General features: G+C 47.8%; 1 protein-coding gene across 8 annotated transcripts in view; it reads right to left on the bottom strand.

Annotated features, from left to right (window-relative positions):
- CTTN (cortactin) overlaps positions 1-12,369 on the bottom strand; it is a 46,725-nt gene that overhangs the window by 29,789 nt on the left and 4,567 nt on the right. For 5 of the 8 annotated variants that reach the window (XM_069066547.1, XM_069066548.1, XM_069066550.1 and 2 more), the window contains exons 2-3: positions 1,100-1,186; positions 829-902 (exon numbers count right to left, since the gene is read on the bottom strand). In XM_069066547.1, coding sequence (XP_068922648.1) covers positions 829-902; positions 1,100-1,186 — 161 coding nt within the window. Of the gene's footprint in view, positions 1-828; positions 903-1,099; positions 1,187-9,559; positions 9,660-11,268; positions 11,374-12,369 lie in introns of all 8 variants that reach the window. The other 3 variants (XM_069066552.1, XM_069066551.1, XM_069066553.1) reach the window with 3 other exon arrangements.

Raw genomic sequence — 12,369 nt, 5'->3', positions numbered from 1 at the left:
CAGTCTCCCTGCCACCAGCCTCCTCGTTGCCAGCCTCCCTGCCACCAGCGTCCCCGCCGCCAGCCTCCCTGCCACCAACTTCCCTGTGGCTCCAGACTCTCAGGACTCTCCTGCCTCTCCAGCCTACTCCTTCAAGCCACCCCCCCAGCCTCCTGTTATCCTCCCAGTCAGAATATAAAGTCCCTGAGGGCAGGCAGAGCCAGGTTTTCCTCAGCTTGTAATTTCATTCCACCTTTTAGGCACCAACACACAGCAGGTATTTAATACATGCTTTATCTAATCTAATGTATTCAGTGACCTTGCTCTTGAAAAAACTGAGAATTTAGACTTCAGCTATTTGGAATTGAAATGTTTGGCTTTTATTAAGGACCTGGTCTCTTGATTTGTGGCCTCCATAGCTGAATGACAAACAGTGGCACATGTCAGTTTGCCCTCTGACCTATAGAGTCCCATCTAGGCACGGGGGACCAAGGCCTGGGCTCCCCCACTGAGGGGGGCTTGGCTGAGGAGTTCAGCACAAAGGACAAAGCTGTCCCTCAGGCATTTACTTCCTCCTGGAGAAGGCCAGGCAAACTTGACAAAGTGAAGAAATGGGAGTTTGACAAGGAAACAACCTCCATATACAGCCACACACCAGGGCTCCCAGGGGCAGGTCTATACTGACACAGGGATCTGGGATGTAGGCTGTGCCGCTTACAATGGATTAATAATTAAGCCAGGCCACTGAAGCCTGGCCTGAGACGGTGGGATCCCAGGCTCTCTTCCCTGCTCCCTTCCTTCCTCCATGTGTACACGCTCAAGAGGGAAGCAGAGACCCCCTCCTCTTACTTGATGTGCTCCTGGTGCCCGGACCCCTTCACCGTCTTGGCGCCCCATCTTTGCTCCTTCTCACTGACGTCATTCTGCAAAGAAATAAATAGGAGAAGGCTAGACCTCAGCAGCCTTTTCATTTTATATAGAGAGTATATGTCTGTGCACATGTGTGTGCACGTGTGTGTGTGTGTGTGTGTGTGTGTGTGTGTAAAATACGCATTTTTTTTTTTATTGGGAGACATAAATTTAAGAAAAAGTAAGAAAATGAAGAAGCTGGAAGCCCTACCACAAAATCCGGGTCAGTTTCCCAGTCGTCAGCACCCTCGTCCTCCTTGCTGACAGATATGGAATGTCCCGCTGAAGCTTTCCACATCTGAAAGATCACACAGCAGCTCGTCAGGGCCACTGAGTCACAGAGGCCAAGACCTCACATGGACCTGACTTTGGATGAGTTCCCAACATCATTTAAAAGCTGAATTACACACACGGGGCCAATTCCACCAAATCCAGATTCCCTCCACACTTGGGATGCTTGCCAAATACGACTGCTGTCAATGGCGACGAGGGTGATGTCAGCGGACATGGGGTGGTCCTTCTCACAACAGCCCTGGCCCTCGAGAGATGAGGAGTCAGGCTGAGCGAAGCAGCCGGACCAGGGAGGGTCACACAGCTAACAGGTCAACATCTGAGGGAGGATTCAAACCCAGGGCCTCCCAGCGCCAAGCCCAACACTTCTCCCACTATACTTCCTGACTGCCTTGAATTGAAGGCGCTGCTGAAAACTGCTTTTGTCTCCTGGCCTTATCCAGATGCTGGGAAGAATCTCAGCTCCATGTGAAGGGAGAATGAACGTGAGGGCACTGATTTCATCACTAGTGCACACCCTGAACTTCGTGGAATAACCTAGGCTAGGATGCATATAGATCAAGCCCTGGAAGTGTTTGGCAGTGAAGAGGGTTCTGACCTTGGGCTCTCTTGGGACACTTGGGTGAGATCACACCCACTCAGGGTTCCCATTTGGGAGGCACCACAAGGACCAGGAAGAGCTGGACCTTGGTGATCTCCATTTGAGGCATGGAGGGTCAGGAAGGCAGCAAATGTGGGAGTGAGGGAGGCCTCCAGAGTCTCCAGACAGCCCGCCCAGTTGTCGTTCCAAGGCTGCTCGGGTACTCACAAAGTACAGCAAGTGCTCCAGAAAGCCCAATAGCACTTTATCCTTTTGAGGGAACATGTCCTAGATAAAATGCCTAATTCACTTGTGATCAGACATTCCTGAGGATTAGATGACTAAAGGCTTTTGTTTCATATTTATAAAAACAAAACAAAACCAAACCCTGACGCCAGCAGAATGATTCTGAAAGAATCTACAAAAGGCACAAGCTCACCACGAAAACTTTCCCCCAAAACCCACAATTTATGAGACAGAATAAGAAAGGGACTTAACCTTCTTCCTGCAAATCCACTGAGAAAAGCTGACACAGAATGGAAAGCCATTTCCAGTTGGTTTTATTTAAACGCACTCCAAGCTGTTTGGGTGCCCAACACTGAGTACTTTACTTTCTCTTCCAAGGCCCCTGGCAGAGTATGGTCAGAAATGCCTGTGTCCTGAGGACCTACTATGTGCCCTGCCCACCCCATCCATGGAGGTCCAAGCCCAAGAGCAGAATACCAAAGGGAAACCAAGGATAAGGCTTTCATACTGCAAGAACATCATCTGCGGCCAGGCTGGTCAAGGGGGCAATCAGGAACAGGCGCCACAACCACAGCAAGGGGACTGTCAACCAATCCCTAATGGCTTCCCAACCAGACTTTAAAAAGAGCTTAGAGCTGAGAAGTCCCAAGTCCAGGTATCACCAGGGTTTTTCCTTTGTACTCCCAGCAGGGTTTGGTGGACACTCTCCCTGACTCCAAAGGATCTTCGATCAGTGCAGACAGCCACCCCTTCCTGACTGCCCATTCTGTCAAAAGCTGACCCCTGGGCTCCACTGCAGAGACTCTTGGCCCTTCCTTACTCTCTGGCCATTGGCACTAAATAGGGGCTTAGGAAATGTTTGTTGGACGGACACAGAAATCACTTCATCCAAAGGGATCAATCCAATAGGGAACTGAAGGGAGCTGGAGGCCATACCACCATTCAGAAACAAAACAAAACACAGCAGAGAAAGAGCTATATACAAGAATATCAAAACTGACCATAATTTTTAAAATGAGTAAAGCAAAGACAACCAAAAATACAACTAAAGCTCTATCCTATTTCAAATACTTACAGAGTACCTACTATGTCCTATGCTAAGCCCAGGCAATACAAAGACACAAACGAGTCAGTTGGTTCCTTCCAAGGCTAACATTCAAGGGGAACAAGACGATATGAATTATTTCTTTTTTTTTATGTTCTTTATTTTTTTCAAATGCTTTATTAAATTCTGATTTACATCACTCCCGCCAGATTTTGAGTTACAAATTCCCCCCCCACCTGTGATAGTAATGGCAATTAAAGATTCCCCTGTATTGGCTTGGTTTTCAAATTGATTGTGTTAAAACCCAGAGCTTGTTAATCCCACCTGTGGGATGGACTAGTTGATGTGAAAAGAAAGTCCTGAACTGGGAGGAGCTGGTGACATAGATTTGCAGAGACAAGAGAGAGGCAGAAGAAACTTTTTTTTTTTTGGAAGCAGCACCTCGTGGAGAGAGAGAGACTAAGAGAATTGCTGGTGGCCGCTTTGAATTGCCCTGGACTTTTGAGACCTGCTCCCTGAGCTGCCAAGGACTGAGGAGACATGGCTGTTTTGCTGATACTTTGTCTGTCTGTTTTGATGTTGTTTTGCCAGATTTGTCCACTGGTGAAAGACAGTCCTTTTGTTGAAGAAGTCCTGGAACCTGGCTGTTCGCTAAAAAGCCCTGAGACTGTCCTGCAGACAGAGAGTGAATACTGTCCACTGGTGAGGGACAGTGCTGTTGTTGCAGGGGTCTGGAGACTGTCCTGCAGACAGAGTGAATACTGTCCACTGGTGAAGGACAGTGCTGTTGTTGCAGGGGTCTGGGAGCCTTTCTGTTGGTTCAGAAGCCCTGAAGAAGGATTTTCTTGTTGTATGTTTACAGAAATCCTGGGAGAGGGCTTTACTAATGTGTTCAGGGGTTCTAGGACTGTTCTACAGACAGAGGATAAATTCATGAAGGGACTGGCAATGTATCTTATGGCCTTGCTAAGCCTTGTCTCCCCAGGAACTAAGATTGCTGAGAACTTGCCTCGTGTCAAGATGAAGAAAAGACCTCCATTTGGGTATTAAGTGCTGTGTTTAAACTTGATGTAACTCTGGGGTAGATTCAATTGTGATCCAGGGGTGGGGAACTTTTGACCTTATTGTGCTCTGTGATTGACAAATGAAGGTACTTTACCTATGTTTGGAAACTAATCTCCATTTGGGAAGAGGGGTTTTGTGGTGGACCAAATGAAGGTATAGCCTAGGGGTGGAGAAGTATTTAGAACAGAGACTTTGTAATTGATTGAATGATTGGAAGGTCCTGGGGTGGGGTAGTACTCGGAGATTATTTAATCACACTTAGTAAATGCTGTATTTGGAATGATGTCATGTTTTGATCTTCTCTGTTCTTGGTTTGTCACTGAATAAAATAGAGAGCCCCTATGCTGGTATTTTGAACCTGGGAAGTTGCCTTCTTTTGGCATTACATTACACCACCTTTTTCCCCTACCCACCACCCCAAAATAGCAGTCCCACAGGATATCCCCTCCTCCAATCTGCTCTCTCCCATATCTTCTCCCATACCCCTGTCGACTTTTCCAGTAGGGCATGGTGAATCCCTATGCTCCAGTGCCTGCATATCTTATTTCCCAATTACACATAAAATAGTATTAATAATAATAACATATATATATATATACATATTTGAATATTTGATTTTAACACTTTGAATTCCAGATTCATTCCCTTCTTCCCTTGTCACCAACCCTTACTGGGAAGATAAGCAGTTCAGTTTAGGTTGTACACGTGTGGCTAATGCAAAACATTAACATGGTAGATATATTGTAAAAGACTGGCTATATTTCCCTCGCTCCTATCCCATCTCACTTGTTCTATTCTCTACTTTGATCCTGTCCCTTTTCAAAAGTGAGTTCTTCCAACTTCCCTCTCCCCCAGCCTGCCCCCCCTTCCATTATCCCCCCTCTCATCCCCTTCCCCCCCTACTCTCCTGGAGGGTGAGATACCCTATTCAGTGTGCACTTCACTCACTCCTCAAGCCAAAATCAATGGGAACAAGGTTGACCCATTCCCTTTTGCCTTCCTATTCTTCCCCTCCATTGTAACCATTTTCCCTTGCCTCTTCTATGTGAGATAGTTTACTCCATTCTGTCTCTCCCCATCTCCTCTCATTATATTCCTCTCTCACCTCTTAATTTCACCTTTTAAGTATCATCCCTTCCTGTTAAATTGGTCCTGTGCCCTCTATCTATGTATACCTGTAAAGATATATAAACACATTCACATATGTATTCATATGCCCATATACCCTCATATACAGACATATATATTTCTATTCCCTTCAACTACTGAGAAAAGTTTCATAAGTTACAATAATAGTTTTTCCATGTAGGAATGTTAATAGTTCAACTTTGGTGAGTTCCTTATGATTTCTTTTCCCTGTTTACCTTCTCATGCTTCTCTTGCTTCTTGTATCTGAATGTCAAATTTTCTATTCAACTCTGGTTTTTTCAGCAAGAATGCTTGAAAGTGCTCTATTCCACTGAATGGCCATATTTTCCCCTGAAACATGATACTCAGTTTTGCTGGGTAGGTGACTCTTGTTTTTAATCCCAGCTCCTTTGACCTCTGGAATATCATATTCCAAGCCCTTCGATTCCTCAGTGTAGAAGCTGCCAGATCCTGGGTTATCCTGATTATGTTTCCACAATATTCAAATTGTTTCTTCCTGGATGCTTCTAATATTCTCTCCTTAATCCAGGAATTCCACAACCTGGCTATAATATTCCTAGGAGTTTTCTTTTTGGGATCTTTTTCAGCAGGTGATTGGTGGATTCTTTCAACCTCTATTTTGCCCTCTGGTTTTAAAACATCAGGGCAGTTTTCTTTAAGAACTTCCTGGAGGACGATTTCTAGGTTCTTACTTTGATCATGGCTTTCAGGTAGTCCAATAATTTTTAAATTATCTCTCCTGGATCTATTTTCCAGGTCTGTGGTTTTTCCCATGAGATATTTCACATTGCCTTCTATTCTTTCACTTGTTTGGATCTGTTTAACATCATCTTGATTTCTCATAAAGTCATTAGCTTCCATTTGCTCCAATCTAATTCTGAAGAAATGATTCTCCTCATTGAGCTTTTGAGATTCTTTTTCCATCTGGCAAATTTGGCTTTTTAAGGCATTCTTCTCCTCATTGATTTTTTGAGCCTCTTTTGCCATTTGAGTCAGTCTGTTTTTTAAGGTATTATTTTCCTCAGTCAGGCTGTTGACTCATTTCATAATTTTCTTGCATTGTTCTCATTTCTCTTCCCAACTTTTCCTCCACTTCTCTTATCTGCTTAAGGTCCTCTATGGCCTGTAACCAGCTCACATTTTCCTTTGAAGGTTTTGGTGCAGGACTTCTGACTTCACTGTCTTCCTCCTGTTCCATGATTTGCTCCTTTTTGTCCCCAAAATAGGAGTCTAATATTGGAATCTTCTGTCTGCTTTGTTTCCTTTGCCTGGCCATGTCGCCCCTCTGTCACTTGACCCCTTGGCTTTTTGCCACAGTAGGACTCTGCCACCAGACAGGGTAGCTTTCATCCCAAACGCTGGGGTTTTCTCAGCTGCCAAAGGTATTAGATGGGTGCCCTCTCTGAGGTCTCCACACACTCTGGCAAGCTGGACACACACCCCAGAACCTCCACCCTAGACTGCAATCCAGATCCAAGTAGGTTAAAGCAAGAGCAATTACCCCTCAGACTGGTGCTTGGTCCCCCTACACTCTGCAGGCCAGGAACTGAAGCTGCCACATGGCACTGGCTGGCTGTGCCCAAGTCTCAGCGGCTTCTCTCCCCAGGGACAAAAGCCACGCACTCCCACTTACTGGGTCCCAAAGTCCAGACTGCACTGACCTCTCACTTTGAACTTTGCATCTGTGTTGATAAATCTGGAAATGGCCACAGCTGCTGCTGATCTGGAGTCCCTCCTGCTGGCAGCTGATCAGGCCCGCCCTGGGGCTAATGCCATGGGGTGGGGTGGGGCTGGGCTCGGCTCTCAGGGCACTATGCTGGCTGATTCCTGGAAAGTTAGCTTCTCTGTGTCATTTCGTGGGTTCTGCAGTTCCAAAGTTTGTTTAGAGTCCCCTTTATACATGGATTGGGGAGGGCGGAAGCTGGAGCAGTGGGGAGGTCCTGCTTCTACGATATGAATTAATTTCAAGAAAGGGAGTCACAGTGACCAGTGAATCGGAGGAGGTGACACCCCCTGCTGTGCTCTGAGGAATCTGGGCAGGGATGAAAAGGGAGAAGGGTAGGCTGGGAGCATGGTGGAATGGAGACTTGGAGTCACAAAGACCGGTTCGAATCCTGCCTCAGATTTATTAGCCATGGGCTTAGGACCCTTCAGTTCTTTCCTGCATAAAGCTCTGAATCTGGATCCAATGGCCTCAAAGGTCCCTTCCTACTCTAAAGCTATGGGAGTGGGCAGCAGGAGTGGAAAGCCTCATGTGGACAGCTGCCAGCTGGTAAACGAATTTGGCCAGGCTGGAGAGGGTATAAAGGGGAAAACATCCTGGCTCTGCCTCTTCTGCCTAAAGGACCATGGCCCATCACCTGCCTACCTCTAAGGTCCCCTCTGATACAAAGGGGGCAGGGGGATGAGACAGCCGTGCTCAGAAATAAACAGAGGGCTACCATGGTTTGGGAATAAAGTTACCAAAAATACTGTGGAGCAGCCCAGTCAGAGAAGACGCCAGAAATTATAGAGGTGGAAAAAGCAGCCACACAGGAGGGTCCCAAGAGATGTCCTTGGATGGGGAAGGTCGCTTTTTTTTCTTTTTGGAGGCGCAATTGGGGTTAAGTGACTTGCCCAAAGTCACATGGCTAGTAAGTGTTAAGTGTCTGAGGCCGGATTTGAACTCAGGTCCTCCCGACTCCAGCGCCGTTGCTCTATTCACTGCACCACCTAGCGACCCTGTAAGGGTCACTTTCAAAGAAAAGAAGTGAGAAACTGCAAGACTAAGACAATGCAAAAGAAGGCAAAAACTAAATAAAATGGAAAAATCTGACCAGAAAGGAGGGGAGGATGAAGGGAAGGAGAGGAGAGGGGGAGGGGAGGACTGGAAAGGAGGGGAGGGGGGAGGGGAGAGAAAGAAAACTGAAGAAATAGCCAACTGGAGAATACCATTTAAAAATTTCAAAAACCTGACAGATGCAATAAAGAGCAGACTTTCGACTGTGGAAAATTAAATTGGTCCAAATGCAAAGCAGCTGGAAATGTCGTTTCCAAAAAGAATCTCTGAATTCTCCAAACTACTAGAAAACTCCCAGATCCAAACAGCAAGGTGAGGTAACTCCATGACTGTGCACTCATTTGTATTGACATCACTAAGGACTCAAAAGATCCAAAGCAGAGACCAGACATTCAGAAAATTATTTTCAAAACAAGCAGCAAGATCCAGACAGAAACCGCCAAGTCCCGTTCTTCCCAAACTGGGTGAGCCCAGAGAACCATGGGGCTTCCAAAAGGATCCATGCTGGCCTCCAGGTGCCTGGAATAATGCTAGGATCCACCTAGGTCAGGGAAATCAAGGCCCAAAGTAAAGGAAAACAAAGCACTTCCCATGCTGAACAATGACTGTGTAGCAACTGTCTTTTCGAGGGATGATATTGCCAAGGCTACAGCTTGGTGCAGTGGTCAGTGAAGAAATGGGCAGCAGGGAGTGCTGGGTCCATATCCTGACATTCACCAGTTGTGGGACCATGGACAAGTACCTTCCCTTTCCTGGGCCTCAGTTTCCTCATCTGTAAAGTTCCAGGTTAAATGACCACCAGTGGGTGAATGCTGGGGCTAGCCCACCATTTCAAGAGGCCAGCCAGGCCAGCCATGCTCAATTCTCTACCCTCTCTAAGGGCTTCTCTACCCCCTTTCCAGCCCCCCTCCCTCCTGCCCTCTCCCAGCTCTCCTACTAGAATAGAATACCAGCTTTCTGAATATAGGGACACTCTTTTTTTATCTTTTTTTTTCCTCTTTTGGGAGGGCAATTGGGGTTAAGTGACTTGCCCAAGGTCACAAGGCTAGTTAAGTGTTAAGTGTCTGAGGCTGGATTTGAACTCAGGTCCTCCTGACTCCAGGGCCGGTGCTCTATTCACTGCGCCACCAGGGACACTCTTTGTTACTCATATTTATGAACCCACAGCTCCGTGCCTCTTTTGCTACATCTGTGACCTTTAGATGATTTTGTGAAGATGCTATTTGGTGCAGTGGATAGTATTGGACTTGGTGTGAGGAAGACCTGAGTTCAAATCCCATTTCAAACACTTCCCAATTGTATGACCTCAAGCAAGGCATTTCACCTGAGCCTCAGTTTCCCTATTTGTAAAATGGGGGTAATAACAGAAATTGACCTCCCAGGACTATTGTGACTACCAATGAGAGAATGCACATAAAGTGTCCTGCAAACCTCAGAGCACCGTATAAGTCTGAGATAATCCTCTGATCATCTCTAAAGAAAGGGAGAGGGAAGAGCCAAAATGTGACTGACAAACCTTTGTTCCTAGCTGAGGATGAAGGACTTCTCACAGGCGTCAGATCCAAACACTTATGTAACCCGCCAGGAAATTTGCAGGCATCTGGAAATGAAGCCGTCTGCAAGAAAGCCTCCAGGGAGAGCTCAGGGAGGCAGCAGGCCTCCCCAGCCTCTCGGACAGGACTCATTTGTAAACTAGCACTGAGTGGTGCCGGAGAGCTGGCATGCTCCAATCTTAGTAACCAGGTCACTAAGTCCAAAAAGAGACCTGTGAGGCCCTCCACGAGGCAGAAACCCAGGAGCTCACCTGGAGCCCAGAGCCCAGGAATGCCCCCCCACCCCCATCAAACACACACACACACAGACACGCACACATGCAATGCGCACATAGACACACACAGACACGCACACGCGTGCGCGCGCACGCACACACACACACACACACACAGGAAATGCCTGGTCACTGGCTCTGCTGTCAGAATAAGCCTCTGGGGACTGCTCCAAGTTGGAGAAAACAAGGTTGCATTTTTGTGTTCATTATGTTAATATTATTATAATAGGAGTCTCTCCCTGAGGATCTGGAGCAAAGAGGGCTAGGGGGAAAGCAGGCAAAACAGCAAGGGATCCAATAATCGTGCTATGGTTTGAAGGGTCAAAAGAAAGCCTCCACTCCCGACAGACAGCTAGTTGTGAGGAAGCTGCAGCAGGGAAGAGAAGAGAAGCCGCTGAATCGATGACGGCTAGGGAAAAGTTACTGTGCCGAGAAGCCTGGGAACTGAGGACCGGGTCTGGAGGCCCTGGCAGCAAACCACAGGCAGCTCCCTTCTCTCCCTCTACATGACCTCACTGGCTGAGCTCATCCACTCCCCTGCATTTAATGACCATCTCCAGGCAGATGATTCTCAGAGCTCCCCATCCTGCCCCAGCCTCTCTGCTGACCTCCAATCTCCCATCACCAACCATCTTTCAGACATCTCGGCTGCCCAGCATGGCCAGCAAACACCTTCAACTCATGTTCCAAAGAAAACATGACCTTTCCTCCCAAAATGTCCCCCTCCTACCTCCCCTACTATAGTAGAAGGCACCCCCTCCTCCAAACCCTCAGGCTCCCACCTTGGACTGGCCATTATCTCTCACAGCCCATGTCCAAGCTGGTGCCAAGGCCCATTGATGTTGCCCCCTTCTCTCCTGACACTACCACCATTATGGTCCAGACCTTGGGTCTATAGCCTGGGGGAAGGTCTGCCTGTTTCGTCTCTCCCCTCTGCTCCATTCAGCCTTCAAAGTGAACATTCAACCCTGTCTCTCACTGTCTCTCTGTCTCACATACTTTCTCTTTATTTCTCTCTCTCTCACCCCCCAGCTCAGTAAATTCTGTGGCTCCCTAGAGCCTTCGGGATCAAACCCAAAGTGCTGCCTGATGGTCAGAGCTCTTTGTGACCTGCCCCCTCCCACCTTCCAGGTGTTCTTCCACATTCCTCCCCCCAGGTACCTTTTGATGCAGTGACTGGTGTCTCCTGACTGTTCCAAGACCCTTCACCTCCCAACTCCATGCATTTTCTCTGATGGTACCCCATGCCTGGCATGCCCTCTCTCCTCAACTCCACCTACTGGCTTCCTTCAAGTTCCAACTAAAATCCTGTCTTTTATAGGGAGCTTCTCAAGCCCTCTTAATTCTAGTGCCTTTCCTGGGTTCGTTATTTCCCATTTGTTCTATATGCAGCTCACTTTGTGCAGCCGTCTATATCTGGTCTCCCGCACTCAACTGGGAGCTCCTGGAGGGCTGTGGGTGTCTTCCATCACCAGCTGTGTCCCCAGTGCATAGCCCAGTGCCTGGCAAATAGAGAGTGCTCAATAAGTGTTTACCATCTGATTCAGACGCTAAACCAGCCCCAGCCGGCCACCCCACTAGAGATGAAGAAATAGAGGCTAAAAAGGAAAATGAATGTAAGGGCAGAGCCTGTGGGGAGCGAGCTGGCCCTGCTGCAGCCACAGGCAGAGAGAGTGGAACACAGGCCGGCAGTAACGGCTTCCAGCAGACTGGAAGCTCCCGGAGGGCAGGGCTGACTTCATTTTTGTCTTTTTATATCCCCAGCGTCTGGCACACAGAAGACACTTAATGTTTGTACAACTGGACTCAAGGTTGTATTTCCAATCCCATGAACCTTCTCCTCCAGGGATCAGTCCCACCTGCCCCATTTTAAATGTCAGGTTGTACAGAAGGGGTGTAACTAAAAGGGGCCCCACCCCTGCTGCACACTAGCAGTTGACCTGATGCCCTAGAGCTAGACACCTGTCCAAGGGCACAAGCTGCATATACCAGCGCTTCCCCTCATTGCTAGAGAAGGCCTTTGCCCCTCTCCTGGGCTTCAGGGGCTCACTACCCTAGGCTAGGCAGGACAGAGTTAAAGAAAGAGTGTGAGGTTCTAATGTGTGGGGAGTTTACAGGCTCATGATGAGGCCCAATCGAATACAGCAAACCCTGCTGAAACACAAAGATGGATCACAGAGTGGGCCTGGGAAGATAAAAGGGAAGCAGCTGGGGTGCCACAGGGCCTGGAGCAGGGAAGATCTGAATTCAGTGCCAGCCTCAAACATTAGCTGTGTGACTGGGCAAGTTACTCCACTGGTGGCCGACTCAGTCTCCACAACTGTAAAATGGGATAACAATAGCCCCAGTCTGCCAGGAAAGCTTAAGTACTTTGGTCACATGATGAGGAGATAGGATTCACTGGAAAAGCCCCTGATGTTGGGCAGGACTGGAGACAAGGAAAAGGCGGCAGAGGCTGGGAGGGATGGAGAGCGTCATGGAAGCAGTGAGCGTGAGCT

The sequence above is a fragment of the Petaurus breviceps genome, unplaced genomic scaffold (genome assembly GCF_028583685.1).
Source record: "Petaurus breviceps papuanus isolate PSGF00001 unplaced genomic scaffold, PetGlider_PUasm1.0 90721, whole genome shotgun sequence".
NCBI lineage: Eukaryota > Metazoa > Chordata > Mammalia > Diprotodontia > Petauridae > Petaurus > Petaurus breviceps.
The sequence above is the reverse complement of the archived record's forward strand: the minus strand, read 5'-3'. Positions and strand labels throughout refer to the sequence as shown.